Source organism: Pinus tabuliformis, chromosome 7 (genome assembly GCF_031772625.1).
Source record: "Pinus tabuliformis cultivar Carrire ecotype Pingquan chromosome 7, CPIR1, whole genome shotgun sequence".
NCBI classification, from domain to species: Eukaryota; Viridiplantae; Streptophyta; class Pinopsida; order Pinales; family Pinaceae; genus Pinus; species Pinus tabuliformis.
In genome coordinates this window covers 213,806,815-213,827,083 of record NC_142293.1, presented here as the reverse complement: position 1 = coordinate 213,827,083, position 20,269 = coordinate 213,806,815, and the positions used below count along the sequence as shown (strand labels likewise).

At 45.7% G+C, this 20,269-nt stretch overlaps 1 protein-coding gene across 1 annotated transcript; it reads right to left on the bottom strand.

Annotated features, from left to right (window-relative positions):
• Nucleotides 1-17,481: 17,481 nt before the first annotated feature.
• On the bottom strand, nucleotides 17,482-18,110 carry LOC149246608 (uncharacterized). The gene is made up of 2 exons (XM_089455721.1): nucleotides 17,931-18,110; nucleotides 17,482-17,848 (listed from the first exon to the last, which is right to left on the bottom strand). The coding sequence occupies exons 1-2, from the start codon at nucleotides 18,091-18,093 to the stop codon at nucleotides 17,568-17,570; spliced, it is 444 nt and encodes a 147-aa protein (XP_089311847.1). The 5' UTR covers nucleotides 18,094-18,110; the 3' UTR covers nucleotides 17,482-17,567.
• Between the last annotated feature and the right edge of the window lie 2,159 nt (nucleotides 18,111-20,269).

The window sequence follows — 20,269 nt, the reverse complement described above, 5'->3', positions numbered from 1 at the left end:
AAAATGTCCTCAAACTTGATTCATTTTTTAACGAGGTTGACTCAGTAATAGAAACTATCCTCTGACCAACTAATTCATTTTTTAACGAGGTTGACACAGGAAAAGAACTGTCCTCATAATCACTGATTCATTTTTTAATGAGGTCGACACAGTAAATGGAACTTTCCTCGAACCAACTGATTCATTTTTTAACGAGGTTGACACAGGAAAAGAACTGTCCTCATACCTGATTCATTTTTTAATGAGGTTGACTCAGTAATAGGAACTATCCTCATCTAAATGTTTCATTTTTTAATGAGGTCGACACAGTAAAAGGAACTTTCCTCAAGGACACCTGTTTCATTTTTTAACGAGGTTGGCACAGGAAAAGGAACTATCCTCAGTGGAGTCGCCATTTTGTCGGCCGGATAAATCGTTCTTGCGGACAAGACCGATCTCCCTAGTATCAATTGATATCTAGCGAAAAACAGAACAAGCAAATCTACCTTTCTCTAAATATATTGCAATTTATAAATAAAAACCAAGAGGTGTTTTAGACCTTACCTTAAGTCCAATGCTAGTTTATGGCAGCCACGCTTCGACCGTCCGAATCAGTTTCCTTCTGAGAACCTGCATACACAAACAAGCACACATCAAATAACACCTGCATAGCCAATATAATAAATCATATTCGTCATGATGATCAAGGAGTTCATGAAATAAACCATAAGAGATAGCTTATTGAGAAAAATAAACTTGATTGTATTATCTTTGGAAAATAAGAAGAACTTTACAACCTTGGTGCCTTGATGTTGTACAAGCTCCTCCCAGGATCTAGACAAGAATCACCTCTACTTTGACAAGCTTCACTCTCTTCCCAATAAGATCAAAAGTTATGTAATCTCTCCTTTCCAGCTGAATTAGGAAGTCTAAATTCCAACAGCATTTACCCTCAAAATTATTCAGCTTTCAACCTCTGTAGTAACCAGCCCAATGCCTCATTTTATAATGCAGAGGAAGGAAGTCACAAGGGCCACCAATGAAGGGATAGAGGCCTCCTTCAAAGCGATAAGCTTCTCAAATCAATGGGTTAGCTCCTTTCATAATGGGATGCATGAACCACCAAGGAGCGAACTTGCCACTGCAATATTCCCTCTAGAAGCTTCCAGAATTTATCCAAAGTGAGTTTTTAAGAATAAGCTTCTGCCTTTTTGACTTCTACAGGTGTCCGCACCCATTCCTTTAGAGACAGGTCCACAAGGAACATGACCAGTGGGTGCGGGACCATAGGCAAAGCTAAGAGAAAGTGCGGGCCCAGAGTTTTAGAGCTTTGTAAGGGCTTTTTCTCATTTTCAAGGCTTGACATGAAGAACTGAGGCTTAAGACTTGCAAAGGAGGTAAGTATGAGTGGTGATAGACTCCCACAAATTTCAGAAAGTCATGGTGACAATTTTTTGTGTAACAACCAGCTAATGACTCTATCATTTTAGTCATTTTGTCTATTTTGGGTCCTGAAGATGAAGAAGAAGAGGAAGACTCACCTCTTTGCCTCCTTCTATCAGCATGCCCCTTGAGTTTCTCTGCAGCCATGATATTGGATTCCACCTCCAAAGCTGCATCTTGCATTTCGGCTAGAGAAGCACATCTTCTCTCTCTTAACAGCAGACAAAAATCAGAATCAAAGGCATTGGCATAAGTGATTTTGGTAGAGGTGGGGGTAAGCTTGACTTCAACTAGTATCTTGCTATACATATGATTGAATCTTTTATTAAAATAAGACAATGACTCCACATTTTCCATTTTCAAGTTGTCGAACTCCGTATGGTAGTATAGCAGGTCTTTCTTGTCTCCCTAATGCTTTAAAAACACATCATCTAATGCTTCAATGTCCACTATAGACCTAGGGGTTAGCTCTCTGAACCACTTTCTAGCCTCTCCATCAAGGCCTTGGACAAATACTCTCATCCACACATCATCTTCACTAATATCTAGGTTATCAGCATAGCTATAAAAAGACTCAAGGTGCACTTCGGTTGTTACTCCCTCTGTACCAGTGAACTTAGGCATGTATTTTTATATTCTCTTGCAGGCATGACATTCAAAGGAATAGGCAGGACCAGGGGTCCATACCTAGCAGCTATGATTCTCTCCATTTTCATGGGTGCTTGTGGGCCTGCCATGACTGGGGTAGATGGAAGGGTACTGGCAGTTTGGAAGGTAGAGAGTTGAGAAATGACTAACAGGGCTAAAAGAATATGGTGGACTGGAAGGGAAGTTTCCTTTGGACTGAGATCCAAACGGCACTTTACTAAATAGGGAGCTTTATGAATCTCTGAAAATGTTTCCTCGCTGATAGTATTAGAGGCTATATTTTCAACATGTAGATGCTCTGTTACAAGCCTTTCTGGCAGAGATACATAAGATTTTTTAGGCTTACCTAATCTTGATGATTCCTTTTGTGATGTCTTTCTCTGCTTGACAATCTTCTCAGGGTGAGGCATTGGGTCAGCTGGTGATTTCTGAGGATCTCTCCGAGTGTATCTCACAAACTGAGCCAGAACTGTGATGTGGAAAGGTTAGGCCTCCAGTAGACTTGCCAGATAGATTATTACAACCAAAAATGTGTCCAAACTTTGTCTATCATCAAAGTTGGATCTGTGTCATTCTCCTAGGTAAGATGAGCTTCAATCTCCTCTCCCTGGCAACGGCGCCAATTATATTAGGATTCCAAGAAACTCTCCTAGGTTGTAGCTCGGAGATGCCTGGTAACATATAAGTTCAACTATTGTTGCAGGTTTAATGGAAGACAAGATGGTTTGGTTCAAGCCAGATAACCATTTCTACTTTGTTTCACTCCAGACATGCGTGAACACCCTCAGACTATAAGGCTTTAGACCACCAATGCTCATAGTTTTATATATTAGGTGAATATGGAGAATACTAACCACACTAGCAGATACACAAGACCATGTGATGGCTGGCTGCAATTAGTACAAAAACCTACAAATCTAATCTATTAATGAAAAGACAGGATGATAGCTCTCCTACATTAGATAGAAAGAAACCTGAGCAACCTATTCAATGATGCATTCTAGATTCTAACACAGAGATAACATGACAATTATCTAGTGCTAAAAATCTAGAGATAAAGAACACAACATATCAGGTACAAGCTTACAACAGAGGAAAAAGGACAATGAGCAGTTAACAACAAAAGAAGCTTGTATTTGCTGAAAGTGAAGATGAGACTCTACAAGTGACAAAATGCCCGCAGTCTCCAAAAGTTGAACCTTACATCAAATTTCAACCTTGATTACATCTTTCTCCTGGATATTTATAAGTTTTCGTTACAATGGTACTTGGCCGTTCAGGTATGGAGGAGTCATAATTGACCACCAAATACATTTAACCATCTGATGGAGTCTCTGGACGAATCCGATCTGTTCAGGTATTGTGCTATCCTTTAGGCAGTTGGAGTGCTCGTATCGTTGGAGTCCATGACTGATAAATTTAGTTACAGGGTCGTGCTGCGTCCTTTTACCCTTTAGCCATGCTTTATGTTAAATATCAATGTTGGGGGTATTACTGTAACTGATGCTGGTAGAGCTGGTCATCTCCTTTTTCGGGCAACAGAATGATCATAGGACGTGGAAGGCATGGGTAGGTGGAAAATTTTGGATGAGAGAGAAGGATGACCGTCAGATCGAAGAAGTGGACTGCGGAAATAGCTTGGTGGAGGCTATCGGTCGAGATAGGAGTGGGGTGTGTTAGGGTCGTTGGATCTTCAATGAATAGACCGGACGGTCATTGGGCGATAAAGTTGCATGGTCATTTAACAGGCGACGGCAGTTTGGTCAGGTAGTAACGGTTTTATCCCAAAGCTTTCGACCGATAAGTGATAAATGCCGAAGGCCAAGCGATTCCATTCAATGATCGACACGTAGTAGCAGATGAGAGAGAAAAACCACTTTCATCTTGCGCTATCACTCGATTAAGTTGCCAGTGCAATGAATGTGAAGACTATCAGATCTTGGTGGAGGTGATCTGAGAGTGGTAGAGTGGGTCGTCTTTATCAGGTGCAACGGGAGCCATTGGATCGACGGGGGTGATCAACGGTGGGGATGTGGCGTGACGAGTTACGAATGCGTAAAGACATATGGTAGGGTTTTATGGGGGCTTTGGGGTTTTGCACTTGGGGTTGTGGCCAAGGGAATATTGTTGGGTTTTAGAAGGTTTGTTTAGGAAATGAGAAAGATTGAAGGTGAGAAGGGTGAGGTAAAAGGGAAAGTAACAAATGTAAACTCCCTTTCGGACACAACCCATCAGACCAGATCTCTTTCCAGCATTAGAAAATCAGCGCTGCATAGCAAAGCTAACACCTATAACACTCAGAGATCTATCATCACCAGCATATATATTTTTGGTGTTACAATCATTTAAAGAAGAAAACATGGCTGTGTTTTTGGCCATGTGATAAGAAGCTCCAGAATCAATGAGCCACTCATGAGAATTAGAAGAAGAAGATACATTTAATGCATATCTAGACCGAGATGTTTGACAACCACATGCAGAAAGTGCTATTCCTGAAGATGAAGTTGAATTTGAAGAGTGCTCCAAATGGATGTTATGCTTCTTCATTGCTACTTCCAAGGCTTCCATCTTCTTAAAGCATTTGGATTCTATGTGGCCATCTCGATTACAAAAGTGGCAATGTCTATCAATCTTCTTCCCTTTGTTTTTATTTGCCTCATCATTTTGTTGAAATGATTTTTCATTTTGAGGCTAAAATTTCTTAGGACCCTTGTTTGGTTTAGGACCATTCCTTTTAGGATACGAATTCTTAGGATTCTTTGAATTTGGTTGCTGCTGGGTGGCTAAGGCTTTCTCAGAAGAGTTTCCAAGATTAAGAAGACCAAGGTGTAAGATTTTTTCTTGTTATCTTATTAAATAATCACAAAAGGAACCAAAGGAAGGGGACTTGTAGTCTTGTCCTTGAGAAATGAAGGCCTCTCTTGTAGAATGGAAGGTGGAAACAAACACAGAGTAGGTTGGTCCCAACTTAGTAAGAATGGAATAGATAAGGTTACCATCTTCTTTCTTAACCTTAACACCTTCCAAGAGAAGTCTAAGGGTCTTGAACTTGGACAAAAATTCTTCAATGGAAGAAAAATTATTGGGGTCCATTGCAAGCAACTCATTTTCGAGTTGATGGGCTCTAAGTTCATTTTTAATTCCAAAAACTTTAGTGATCTATTTCATTGCTTCATTAGGAGTATCAAGTTCTGCAATATGGAATCTAAGGTCTAGAGAAATAGACATCCCTATCAACCCACATGGTTGATCTTGCCTATTTTCCCATTTGGCTACCGTATCTTCATATTTTGGTTTGGTTTTTTGGTCTGAGGATATTCTGTAAAGACCTATAATTCTAAGTAAATCCACAATGTAGGACCACCATTCGAAGCACTTTGTGTTGTCAAGAATAACTTGGCATGGAATTTCCATTTTAATAGAAATTGAAGCTATATCTGCTAAAACTAGGTGTTTTAATAGAAATATCTCGAAAAATTAGGTTGATTAAAAAAAACGACTCTGAAAACGGCTTTCGGATAAAGAAGTTACAGCTTTTTGAAGAAAAGTTGTTGAAGATGTTGATGAAGTGCAAGAACGTGTGGAAATGAATGATAATGTTATATTTAAAAAAAAAGTTTCCCCATTTCTAAACTGAATCTAATTAGCTCAAGACCTGAGAAATACTTGAACTCAAGACCTCTATTCTCATAAAGTTGTAGAAATTTTGAATAATTTAACACATATTCAACAGAGATTATCCTGATCATGTACTATTGCGGAATACATACATAATACATAAGCTCCTCTACGTTGATCATCAATTTAGCAGCATCAATAACAATAAAACATCAAGAGCATTCACACATTAACACAGTATGTAACCCGGGGAAAGCATCTCGCTAAAAACCCCAACTATCTATATATTAATGATTGAGACAATGTAACATTACAAAGTACAATGCTTATCACAAGTAATCCAGTACCAGCTCCACCTGTTACACACAATACAGCTAAGATCTAATCTCCAAATCTATTCCACTGCTTGCCTGCCTCCACTGCTCAATACCTGCTCAAGAATGAATGGGAATGGTTTACCAAACTCGTATTTCACCTCCAAAGAATCACTCACACTGTGTTACACGTGAGCATAGGCTATAATACTGGGCAAATACATGAGCAAACTCATTGGCATACTCAATCCTTTGATTATGCAAGATCTGATGCACAACTATAGTCACAACTGTTACACAGTAATTTATCACTGCCTTCCTGTCAGTCACCCTGCTGTGTCCAGAAGTCACAATCACTAAGTGTTTGATCCCTAAACTGGCTTAAAAACCCATTTTTCCAAAGTTTTGTGCATCAGCGCGTCTGTTCCTAAAATAACCGCGATGACCAGCGCCTCACAGTGTATTTCGTGCGCTGCCATCGCGGAAGAACATCACTTTTCCGCGATGACGCACAGCGCGGCTTTCTCGTGTTTTTCCGCGCTGACATGACTTGTTCAGTTATTGTTATGTGCTGACGGCGCGGCAGTCTCCATATAATCCGCGCTGATCCAGTTTGGGCGAATTTGTTCAAACAACCAGCCTTCCAGATCTCTCCAAGCTTGGTTGTTAGCTTTGTGAATATCGACTCCCTTCTATGGCATGTCTGTTCGACCCTTTGCAACTACTCCCCTTGAAGATAAGCTCATCCTTCCACCTTTTTAGGAGACTCCTTCTCCTATATAAACTTCCACCATTACCATGAGCAGCTAGTTAGAAACTAGTGGGAACTAGCTAGACTTAGCTTGGATTGTACAGAGCTTGTAGTGCTCAGATTGCTGCTATAGGTTTGGTGTGTTAGGAGTGGAAGTGATTCATTGCTTGGGGAAGTTTGTTTGTGACATTTGTGTGAGAGAGAGAGAGTTGTTTGTCTTGGGAGAACCATCCTCAAAGGTGAATGCTTGAGATACATGCTGACTGATCCCTCCTGAGAAGTTTATCGACGTCAGAACATTTGGTTGTACTCTTCTCTATTCTGATTAATAATAGATGACTGCTATTATTGTTCCATTCTCGTTTGTTTATGCAATGGATAAATGTGAATTATGTCTTTTCTGACTGGCATATAGTTACTTTTACTAGATTTCACGCTTGCGTTTGCCTTCTCTTCGTGTGTACAGGTGTCCGTTCGCGGGGATCGCGGAGGACTGTGACCAGCCGAAGCGAAGGGGCGAAGGAGACATCTCTTCGTCCAACGACAGCACAGGAATCCAAGTAGGTGCTCTTTACTTCTTGTTTAATTGTAACTAGGAACATGCGTGGCAGCATTGTGTGATTGTTGCTAGACCCCTATTGGGCTAGTAGGGATCGCCTCTATCCGTAGAGGGGATTTACCTCTCCAACAATTTGGCGACTCTGCTGGGGATCAGCCTTTTTGTCTCTTGAGTCCACTTTTGTGTTTGGCTTTGATTGATCTCTTTTCGAGTTTTTGGGATTGTCTTTTTGCTTATGAACTTTCTGGGCGTTTCTGGGAAGCATTTTTATCATTGAAAAGCTCCTGCCTTTGGTTTGGGAAGTTTTATTTCGGTTTTCCTTGTTTTTTGCTCTCAGCGCGTTTTATTTCGGAACAGTCGCGCTGACATCGCGACTCTGTTCTTTGGTTTTCTCTTCATCGCGCCTGTACGTCTAACAGCCGCGCTGACCTCGTTTTCAAGGGCAGCGCGCTTTATTCGTGTTCTTCCGCGCTGACATCGCGCCCACTCTTCTTTGTGATTTTGGTCGTCGCGTCTGTGTGCCTTATATCCGCGCTGACCTCGTTTCTTCTAGGGCAGCACGCCTTTTCCCTGACTTTCCGCGCTGACGTCGCAAAGTTGCTGAAGGCCTCCCCCTGTCAGCGCCAAGTTGCTGAAGGCTACCCGCGCTGAGCCTGAAAAACTCATTTTTGTCCAAATTGACCTCCTAAACCTCTTGCTGTGACTTTCCCTTCTTCTCCCCACTTGTCTGATGACTTGTTTTTCACTCTCTGAACTTTGAACTGTTTGATTACAGAGCTCAACTCCATAGGGTTTCGTTTTGCTTGGTTTTGAGTTTGCAAACAACTTCCCTTCTCGCTGCTTGGTTCGTGTTTTCATCCTTACTTTTGCGATTACTGGATTGTGTTGGGTCTCTAATTGACTGGTTGTGACTCTGGTCCATCGGATGTTTGCTTTTCTCTATTGATTGCGCACTCTGAACCCTAGGACATCTAGTGGCCGTGTGTGTGTCAAGCCTCCCGTGAGGATCCCTGTTTGCTTGATTGACCAGCTCGTTCTAGACTCGTTTTCGCATTTTTTCAGTGATTGTCAGAGTGTATTGGATTGTGCTTCCAAGTGGTCTTTTTCGCTTCCTCCTTGCTTGCGATCCTTGCTTGTTTTGCAGAGCTTAGATCACATAGCTCGTGCATTGCCTTGTTTCCTTTTGATTTCGAGACTTTGGTTGAGTGTTTTCGGGAACTTTGTGTGCTCTCATTAAGTAGTTTACTTGGTGTTCAAGTTCCTCCAAATTCCTTTAGGTGTTTTATGTCACTGAAAAGAAAACGAATTAGTAGCTTGCTTTAAAATTCGAAAAGGAAAAGAACATTTCATTGATTTGCATTTTCAAAAGAAAAGTTTCCTTTCCTCGCTTTAGTTGCATTTAGCTGCTTGTTTGTTTGTATTCGTTTTGTTTAAAAAATTCTTTGCTCTCTCGTAGCTAGAATTCATCGAACGAAACGAAATTCTTTTGCATATAGATTGCATCTAAGTAATTGTGAGCGAACATACGATAGAGCTTGAAATCGAAACTTAATCTCAAGATCAACTATAAAATGAACCAAATGAATCTAAAAACGCATTGGAACTAAACGCAAATATTTAGAGGTCTAGGTTAGAGACGTGTTCCGGCGTCTTAAAACATAGTCACTGTTGTTTCACATTAGGTTGGGTGATTCCTCCTTCTGTGACTCGATAGTGGTCTAATACGGACTGCGCTCCCACGTACCGTCGAGTATATAGGGAGACCCCACTAGGCTTTTATCCTTTATCCATAGGAAGCCGAGTCGGCCGCCCTACAATTCGCAATGCAGTGAACACAGCATTCACGAAGATTGACCACCCGTACCGTAAAAAGTATTCTGTGGTTTTGCGAAGAGTTTGGCACACCCTCTACCTAGAGTTCCAGAGCAGTCGCTTTTGATCCTTTTCGGACTCCCTAAACGAAAAGGTGCCTGTGAGCGTCTTGTCACTTCGTGCTCATTAAACATTCGAAGGAGACTGGAGTCATCTTTGTCCTTTTCTCGACTCCTGAAATATGAAAAGGTCAAGTTTGGTCCTTGCGTCTTAAAATTAATTTGGCCACGATAACATCACCTTTTCTAGGTCTTGTGTGCGATAGTTTTGAGTAGGCTTTTATCGATAGTTTCCTTTAAGAGTTCTAAGGGGTCTGGTCATCCTGGCTGACCCATCAACTTCCGGTATAAGTGACCAAGGTTCTCAATCCTCTGTTGCTCCCGAGGTACCAGTTGTAGGCGGTACTCTTCCCATTGTTCCGAGTATCCAGCCTATCAACGCACGGTCCCCAGGCAACCCAGATTACTTGGAGGATTGGAATCCCGTCTGGGAAGAAGATTGGGATACCCCCCAAACCCCCCGTACCCCTTTAGGTATGTCATCTCCGATGGAGGGGGCAGCTTCCAGCACGGGTGAGACACCCACAGTCACAGACATCGAGACACCCGCGGTCACAGACATTGAGACCCCGATCCCGTCTTCATCTCCCCTCCCTCCACGATATCAATCGCTAAGGGATAGGTATGATGCTAGAACAACTTCTACCACTATATGGGATCCTACTCTCGCTGCCTCGATCGGCCCTTTTGTTTCGCAGCCTCTTTTCCCACCCCTCACGTCAGAGCTCAACCCGCCCGTCACCTCAGTTCCCGCTCAACCTACTGTTTGTGTAGCACGTTCGACTCCGGTCGTCAGTGCTGTACTGATTCCCTCGTCTGAAGTTCCTCAAGCTGGTTCTTTTGTTGGAGGCATTCCAGGATCAGGACCGTATGATGCTTATGGGGAACCTATAACGGACCCAGATTACGATGGTCCTGTTTTCTTCTTCGATGCAAATGGTGAGTTCCTTGAGGAAATCTCAGGTCTCCCTCGTCGCCCTTTCGAAGAGAACGAGGAATCTTTGAATGTCATGTATGACCACACTACTAAGTACTTTGGAAACCGAGACCCTCCTCGGCAGCCCATAGGACCACCCAATCAGGACCCGTCATTCTACGTGCAGCCCCCTCAAGGGCAACCATTGTATGGCCTGCCTGACCCAGGACAATCTGGGCATCCACAAGGTCAACCTTACCAGGAACAACCTATGGACATGGGAGGTCCGCCATACCCATATCAGAATCAACCTACTGGGCAGCCAGAGCAACCGTCTTTTCAAGACCAGCTTGGTTTCCAGCCAGGGTACCCCTCTGGACAAACTGGCTCAGTTTACAATCCTTCAAATCAACCAGCCGTCCAGCAAGGGTATCCCTATGGCCAGGGTGGACAACCCTATGTTCAACAGGGCCCACCTACCCCTCGAATCGTAAATCCTTCTGGGCAAGGGGGGCAACCCTCTGCCCAGCCTATATACCAAAGAGGGCAGCCTACCGTACAGCAAGCCCAACCCTCTTCCCAACCCGGTTACGGTGGGGGAAAAACGGGCCAACCGTCTATACAGCCAAATCAACCCGGGGTCTACCCTCACCGTCAACCTGGACAAGCTGGCCAGCCTCGGCGTCAACCAGCTATCCAACCAATTCGACCACCCGCTCCGCGAAGACAACCCTTGGTGGCACATGGACAACCTGGCGTTCAGCAAGGCTATCCTGCTGGCCAACCAGGTCCATCTCGAATCCGACCAAGTCAACCTTCGGGACGTGTGGTCCAACCTCAACCGGTTCAAGGACAGTACTCTGGGCCTCAGACTCAAACAGGTTATCAACCTCCATATCAAACGCAGCCTGCCTACCAGGCTCCGTATGCGACCCAGCAGTCACATGGCTACCAGCAACCCCAGGGGCAAAATCAGTATGCTCCTTACCAAAATTATCAGCAACCACAGGTCACTCCCTATCAAAATTATCAATATGGTCAACCTGGCGGGCAAGCTGCTAATTCATGGGGAGCTGGGGGGCAAACACAGGGACAGTCGTCCGCACACGGACAAAACTCCTACGGACAAACTCCCTATGTGCCAGGTCCTTTCGGACCAGGTCCATCGGGACAAAATTCCTATGCGGCCGGTCCTTTCGGGCCAGGTCCGTCTGGACAAAGTTCGTGGGGGCAACCCCAATCTGGGTGGAACCCTAATACCGCCTCGAACCCTCAGCCACAGATGTCCTTCAACCCACAGCTACCATTTTTGGCTACGTTGGAACTACCCGATGTGTCCAAGTTAACAAACGATCCTATTTTTCATAACTCATATTGGCCACCGGTTCCGACCAAAATACCAGGTGACTGTCCAAAGTTCGACGGCAAAGCCGGAGAGGATCCTCAAGCCCACGTAATGACATATCACCTTTGGTGTTCATCTAACTCATGGCTTGATGATTCTATCCGACTGCGCCTCTTCCAGAGGACCCTCACTGGTTCAGCCGCAAAATGGTACATCGAACTTAATCGCGGTATGTTTTCAGACTTTAACTCGTTGGCTATGGCCTTTCTTACTCATTTTCAGTTACCCATTCTGTACGAGACTGGGACCCATTTGCTCACGTCTCTGAAACAGGATACGGCAACGCACATCTCTGATCATATACATGAATGGAGAAGGCGCCGTCGTTTGATTAAATTTTGGATTCCCGATCAACTCCTGACCGACTGGTTTACCACGTCCTTTGTCCCTAAAATTGCCAAAGATATTGCAATGGGGGCGTGTGTAACTGAAGAGCAAGCGATTGCGCGAGCTCAATACCTCGACTTAGTATATTCTCAGTCAGGTACTTTGTATGACTATTTGCCAGATGCCCCGAGGCACGGACAAACCAAAGCTCCACCGAAACCGTCTGTTGATGGAGTTATTGGCTCCGTGAATTCATCAAGTAAGAAATCAACCGCAAACTCTGGGAAGCAGAAACAAAACGCCTCTAACGAGAATGCTTCTCAGAGCCCATCTATTCCTGGGAATACCTCCGAGGTAAATGCCGTTCAGTCCACCGCGGCAGACAAATCCTCGAAAGGCAAAAAGAAAGGAAAGGCCAAAGAAAAATCCGGACAACCTAAGCAGAATCCTCCTAAACCTCCCGCCGAGGAAGGAGCCAAGCGGAAGCCTAAGTATCCCTGCCTCATTTGTGAGGAGGATCACTACACCAAGGACTGCCCCAGGCGGTCCGAGGTTAGTCGGCTTTTAAAAGGTGCTTCACGGTCCCCCGCCGTGCTTAAAGAGCCTTTCCCATCCCAGCAGACGCATCAGGTGGCAGACCCTTCTCAATCCTCTTCCTCGTTCGGTTCTCAAGTATTCATGGCGGGAACCATCCCCGTCCATATTACGACTCGAACGAAAGATTATCCATCTTCAGCCGGGAAGGAGCCGGAGGTCCCCTCCAACGCTCCCGCGTCCAGTTCTGGCCCTCTTCACATTGAACGGCCCAGCACCGAGACGATCCCCCGACCCCCTCCCAAAGGTGTACTCAGGAAGTCATCTTATAACCCCAATGCTCATGCCGCTCAGCATTATAGCATTGTTGAGGACTTAGCTCAGGCTCCCTCTGCTATGTCCGCGTTAGAAGTCCTCCAGAGCTGCCCCTCCCAGAGGAAGTCCCTGCTATCAGCAATTGGTGGCATCGACCCGGCAGATTCGGATCTAATTTCTTTTGACCTCGAAGGTTTCACGCAGAGATTGCCTCATCAGGTGGCCTTCCTTATACAAGTTCTCATCAAAGGCAAGACGATTCACCGTACTGTCATTGATGAAGGAGCCTCAACCTGCATCATGTCGGTTGCTTGTTGGAAGGCTATTGGTTCGCCTGCTCTGAGCCAGTCTCCCACCACCCTAGAGGCGTTCGATGGAAGAGAATCTCGTCCACTTGGTATCCTCCCGCGTTTACCTATCTCTTTAGAAGGGAAAACTGTAGAAGTCGAGGTTGAAGTCGTTGACGCTAATCTCACTTACAACCTCCTTCTAGGACGAAGCTGGACTTATGCCATGCAAGCCGTGGCTTCCTCCTTATTCCGTGTCGTTCGTTTTCCCCATCAAGGAAAAATCGTCACGGTGGACCAGTTGTCCTTTTTTGCTTCCTCTTCTGAAGGGAATGTACCATTCGTGGAGCATACCTTCAAATCGCTCGAGAGTGTGGGTGCCGGATTATTTAAAGATCCCTCCTTGATGGGAGTCTTTCCCCTCCCACCTCCAAATCTCGCCTCCGTTAACATGATCACAACGCATTCTGATCCATGGGTTCTCCCTCCCGTGAATCAAGAAGACTCCTGGGGCGAGATGATGCCGCCGAGCTCAACTACATCGAAATAGTTGTTGCATCGGCTTCAACCTCCGAACCTGCTATTCCAGGCAGCGTTCCCGATTCACCTGAAACCTTCCCTTGGTTGGGAGAGAAGGCCACTTCGGACCCCCTGAAGGAATCATTCCCATCCGACGAGGCTATTATCGAGACTATGTCTCCCGAAGAGCTCCCTTGGTCAGATCACCACCATCGCTCTTCGTTCCTCCCTCCTCATTCGGAAATGGCCACGTGTCTCAGAAAGTTTGCTTCATGTCTCCCACATATCCCTCTCCAAACACCTATCCAGTTATATCAAGTGTCTTCGGAAGGGAACATGGGTAACATTACGCAGACTTTGGCTATCGACATCTCTGTCAAAACAGGGGTTGTCGAAAATATTCATATTGGAGTCACATGTACTCCTGAGGAAATTCAAATCTACAAAGATCTATTTCGTGAATTTCGTGATGTTTTCGCATGGTCTTACGAAGAAATGCCCGGCATTGACCCCAGTATCGTGGAGCACGAAATCCCTACCTATCCTGGGGCTAAGCCTGTTCGTCAGCGTTTATGCCCAGTGCACCCTCGAAAGGCTGCAGCCATCAAGGCCGAAGTTGAAAAGCTTTTTCGAGCTGGTTTCATTTATGCCATTCCCCTCACGGAATGGGTATCTAATATAGTTCCTGTCAATAAAAAATAGGGCACTATTCGGGTTTGTGTTGACTATCGCGATATCAATCGCGCCTGTCCAAAAGATAACTTTCCTACGCCTTTTATTGATCAGCTTATCGATGATTGCGCAGGAAGCGAAATTTATTCGTTCATGGACGGCTTCTCTGGTTACAACCAGATCAACATAGCCCCCACAGACCAGCACAAGACTGCTTTCATTTGTCCTTGGGGCACCTTCGCTTACAAGAAGCTACCTTTCGGTCTCAAAAATGCCGGCGCCACTTTCCAACGTGCGATGTCGTATGCTTTTCATGATATCCGACACATCGTACAACCTTACCTGGATGACCTACCCGCTCATTCAGCTAAACGTCAAGACCATCCATCTCATTTACGCGAAATCTTCCTTCGCTGTCGACACTACCGTATTCGACTCAATCCGCATAAGTGTGTCTTCTGCGTGGAATCTGGCCGACTACTCGGGTTTATCGTCTCCCGAGAGGGCATCCGCTTGGATCCCCTTAAAGTCGAGGCCATTGTGAATCTTCCTCCCCCTGCCACTCTACAGCAATTACAAAGCTTGCAGGGAAAAGCCAATTTTCTCAGACGATTCATCCCAAATTATGCCGAGGTGGCCAAGGGTTTCACGCGATTACTAAAGCGAGACACGCCCTTTCATTGGGACGCTATCGCTCAGCAATCTTTTGAGCGTCTTAAAGACCTTCTGGTCTCAGCTCCGCTCCTAAGACCTCCAAATTACCACCGTGACTACACCCTTTATCTGGCCGCTGCCGATACCACCATCGGCATGGTTTTAGTGCAAGACGACGACGATGGCTCGGAGCACGTTGTATACTATCTTAGTCGCAACCTCCTCGATACGGAGATTTGCTATGCATATGTCGAAAAGTTGGCATTGGCCGCTGTCTGTGCCGTCCAACGTTTCCGTCATTACATCCTGTTGCGCACAACGACCGTGATCTCTGACTGCAACCCCATGACCTATATTTTGTCACGTCAGTTGCTGGGGGGCAAATACTCGAAGTGGATCGTAATCCTCCAAGAGTTCGACTTGGAATTTACTGCCGCCAAGTCTAAGAAATCACTGGTCTTTGCTGAACTGCTCTGTTCCTTACCATCTCAGTCTGCACCATCTCATTCAGAGGAGCAAATTCCGGATGAAACGCTCTTTCTCATCAGCACTCTCGACCCATGGTACGGGGACATCATTGTATATTTACAAACGTCTTCGTTTCGTCCCAATACATCAAAGGAAGCTCGACGACGGATACGTCATCAGGCTCAACCGTATCGCATTTTAGGCGACACCCTGTACCGCCTCGGCGTCGATTCTATTCTTCGCCGATGCTTAACTCTCGAGGAAGCTGAGCGAGTCATGAATGACTGCCACTCCGGCGCTTGTGGCGGCCATATGTCCGGATACGCTACCGCTCAAAAGATCCTCCGCGCTGGTTATTTCTGGCCTTCTATATTCAAGGATTGCATCCTTGCTGTACGCGCATGCCATGAATGCCAGGTTTACCACCGGAAGATGCGTGCACCTGTTGCACCACTGCACCCTGTCGTAACCGTAGGTCCATTTGCCAAATGGGGCATCGATTATACGTCCTGTAACCCTCGTTCGGCCGGGGGGCATGGGTACATTATCGTTGCCGTGGATTATTTCACCAAGTGGGCCGAAGCAATGCCTACATTAAACGAAGACGGTCACACAGCGGCGTAGTTTTTATTCAATCATATCATCACTCGCTTCGGAGTCCCTCAGGCTATTGTTACAGATCATGGAAAGCATTTCCGAAATCATATGATGACAGAGTTAACGAGCCAGTTAGGCTTGCGTCAAGATAGTTCGTCACCGTACTATCCTCAATCTAACGGTCAAGTTGAAGCCGTGAACAAAGTTTTGATCACCATGCTTCAACGCACCGTCAATACACACAAGTCAAACTGGCATCTAATGCTTTTCCCAGCCTTATGGGCCTACCGGACTTCTGTGAAGGATGCCACCGGTTTCACCCCGTTTCAACTGGTCTATGGACTGGAGGCTACCCTTCCCGTCGAATGTGAAATTCCTTCATTAAAATTAGCTGTCGAGTTGCTTCCCAACACCATTCCGGTGGAGGAACGGCTTCTTTACCTAGAACGGTTAGACGAGACTCGTCGTTTGGCCTCTCTGGCTATCGAAGCGCAGAAGAAGAGAGTCAAAGCTCACTTCGATCAGAATATTCATCCTCGTTCCTTTGTTGAGGGAGATTTAGTACTGCTCTACGATCAAGCTAAGGATAAGCTGGGGGCAGGAAAACTCGAATCCATGTGGTTAGGTCCCTACATCGTGAAACGTGTTTTACAAAAGGGCGCATATGAGTTGATTGATTATGAAGGAAATCCTCTTGACAAGCCCCGAAATGGGCTGTATCTGAAGAAGTACTATGCATAGCTGCTCACAATCACTTTGTATATACGTGTGTTTTTGAGTTTTTACTGCATGAGTTTCTTTTGCTTTGGTGTGAAGGCGTGTTTTTGCCCCTTATTATGCTTTCTCTTTCCTGCGCAGATGTCTCGTACTCCTTATGTTGGTTTCGCTGATGGTGCCTACCGTAGTACTTGTAATTTGTCTTCGGCAGCGTGGGTGATCTACGATCCTCACGGGGAGTTGATAAACCTGCAGGGTGTATGCCTAGGTCGTACCACTAACAACGTTGCCGAGTACAGTGCTGTAATAGAATTACTTGCCGAAGCAGTTGACCTCGGCATCCGAGAGCTAGTGGTGAACCTGGACTCCCAGCTGGTTGTCCATCAACTCAACAGGCGATATTCCGTCAGAGACCAGCGCATATTAAGGTTGTACCTACGTGTAAGATTGTTAGAACGGAATTTCGATTACATTACTTATCAGCATATTCCGAGACGATTAAATACGTTGACTGATGCATTGGCAAATCGTGTATTAGATAGACATTTGCGAAACAGATAAACATCATACAAGGAAGGATAGAACAGCATAGTAAGACCATAAGCATATGTAAATAAATCATTTCAAGCATAGTTTGCACGTGTGTGTTTTTAAGCTTGCATTAAACATATAAAATCCATGAGTCGAGTGTCGTGCAAATTCATACATAAGATCACAAATTGTACTGAACAAACGCATAACACAAGATAACACATCATCACATGTAACAACGACTCATCCAAAATCGGTATGTATATATATATATATCGTGTGGCGCACTGAGGCGCTCAAAAATAGAAGTACATGTCCCAAAATCTCAATACATCTGAGTCATAATGTCTCAAAATAAACAGTGGAAATAAAACCTAGGTGACTAATCGGCTGGATGGTGCTCTCTGTAGTACACAGCCGCTCGTGCCACCCGCCTCAGAAGGCGGTGCACTCTGGGTTCCACACCCACTGTGTGGATCTGATGCTCCACAGGAACCTCCTCGACCCCCTGGAAGTCCGGTACCCCCTCCAGCAACCCCTCAAGGTTGCGAGCCACAATCTCTGGTGTGTTGGCCCCTGGAGGGGCTAAGGCCAAAGCTCCGGCTCCCGGGCCCTCTCTCCGTGCCGTGGCAGCCAGGCCAATCGGTCTAGTAGGCCCCACATCTGCATGAAAAGACATTTATTAGGACATGTACATAAAAAATTTAAAAACAATACAAAACTCAAAAGACAAAAAGTGTCATACCTGCATCATCCCACTGTTCACCCGGAGGCAGCACCAAGTCAGGATCATTGCGGAAATCCATCCCCGCATATGGCCAATCCTGTACGAAGATCTCCTGCTGGTCCAACCAGTCTCTGAAAAATGCCCCCCAGCTATGTGGTCGGCCGCCACCCCCACGTGGCATAATCCGAGCCCATCGTGAGGCCCTCATCTCTCGAGGATCTCTGGGGGCATCCACAGCCATAGACTGCAGTCGCATGGCTGGTACTCGCTCCAGGATGAGCGGGACCAGGATCGATCCATAGCCGAACTGCTTCGTCTCCCCACGACGGCAGTTGCTCAATTGCCTCTTCATGTTGTTGGCCACTGCCGTGCACCAATCAAACACGGTAGGCTCGAGGCACTCGAGAGCTAGTAGGAGATGGGTCTTGGACGCCTCGTGATTCGCCATGCTACCTGCCGCCCGGGTCACCATGAACAGGATGGTGCGCAGCACTATGTCTCTCACTGTGGGGATCGAGCACTTCCCACTCCGCGTTTTCACCGCCCCCGGGCAAACCTCAGCCATCAGGTCATCCAGAGTACCGCCGCTAGGTCGCTGCCCCTCCAAGATGGGCCTCGCACCTCGGCGCGACAACCCAGTCAAGAAAAAGATATCCATGTGGTCAAACTCAATGTCGTGACCACGGATGGTGAATTTTTGGTCCACCGGGTTCCATGCCCTGATCAGCAGCTCCAGCAGATCATGTTGGGCCCTCAGACGCGGCGTAAGGAAGAATTTCATGAATCCGCACGCCCGCATGGCGTTGCAGCAATTCACGTCTCCCCAAGCAGCCACATCCTCTACATGGTGAACTCTCTCTTGCCATTGAAAGGCCATGATGTCCTGCATGAACAATAAAAACCAATCAGAATTGTTTTCATGGAGAAATTTACGTTCATTTATTAAAAAAACAAAACTTTTCCGCGCCATCGCGGCTGTTTTAGGGACAGCTGCGATGACAATGGCGGCTCTGTGTAAAAAATGCGAGGTCAGCGCGGAAGAACACGCCTTTTCCGCGCTGACCCGAAGTTGGTTACATTGGCTATTTTTCGGTCAGCGCGACCCCGTGGGCAATTTCCGCGCTGACCGAGGGCGCACCCATGCAAATAAAAAATGCCCAATTGGGCCCATTCAACCGTTAAAAAACTCCTAAAATGAACCAGAATGCAGGGCAAAGGAATGAGAACCTACCTGGAAGAAGCAGATCTGAAAATGGTCTCCGGATGGGCTGGGAATCGCTCCGTCAACTTTTTGGCTTCTCCACGTTCTTCGCACTCCAAATAGTAAAATGGTAAAAATGACTTATTACCCCTCCCTATTTATAGTAAAAACTCCTAAATTACCATATTTTTTGGGTTTTTACCATTTTTAGCCATGAAACTAGCCTTGGTTCTGTTTTCAAGCATGTTTCAATATGTTTTTTACGTATATCGAATGGATTTATGCGGGTAGTGCCCTTGTGCAGATACATGTATCGCAGCTTGGTCATGACAGTCCACAATTCATGTGATTCCCAAAGTGTCGTCTCTAAGCTCTTTTCCGACGTTAAACAAGAGAAGATGGCCGAGCTCCCTTTCAGCTCGTTAAAGGGAACGAAAGGCGGTCGTTTTTAAGCTCTTTTTCCGACCGTTAAACCAAAAAGATCGCCGGGTGTTTGTCGTTTCGCACTCGATATTGGCTCTAAAACGACGTGTCTTCGACCACTTTTTTACTTTTTCCGGTCGGAGACACTATTCATGAAAAGTACTCCTCGGTTGTAATGACCGGGCGGTTCTTTCGAGCACAGTTTTATACTTTTTCGGGCTCGAGAGACACAACTGTACGAAAAAGGACCCCCCTGGAGTCTCCTTTTCCGCATTCTTTTCAGACTCTCGAAACAAGAAAAGAAGCCGAGTTTTTCCTTTGTCAGGCTCGTTAAACACTCAATGACATCGGATATTGTCAACATGACACACATCAAGCATATGTTACCCCCCGTCAAGCTTGTCATCCAAAAATAATCGGGGTACCTGCCTGCAAAGGTGGGGAAAATGGAACTTTGATTACAGTCGTCTCGGCAGTACGTCACTCTTGAACATGGCACTCCGCTGTTTCGTGTCTGGGTGGGGTCATCTCATCTCGTTTTCACTAGCCTCCATGGGTTTGGGATATCCTATTTGACCTCTCATCTGTTCATTGCCGTCATCATCCTATCCGCTGCTCATTTGATGTCAAGTACTGCCAAATCCGTTACAGTGTCGTTATATGTTCAAGAGAAGTTGTCCTCTGCCACAATGCAACCTCGTTCGCTATCTCATCACAAATTATTATACCTCTG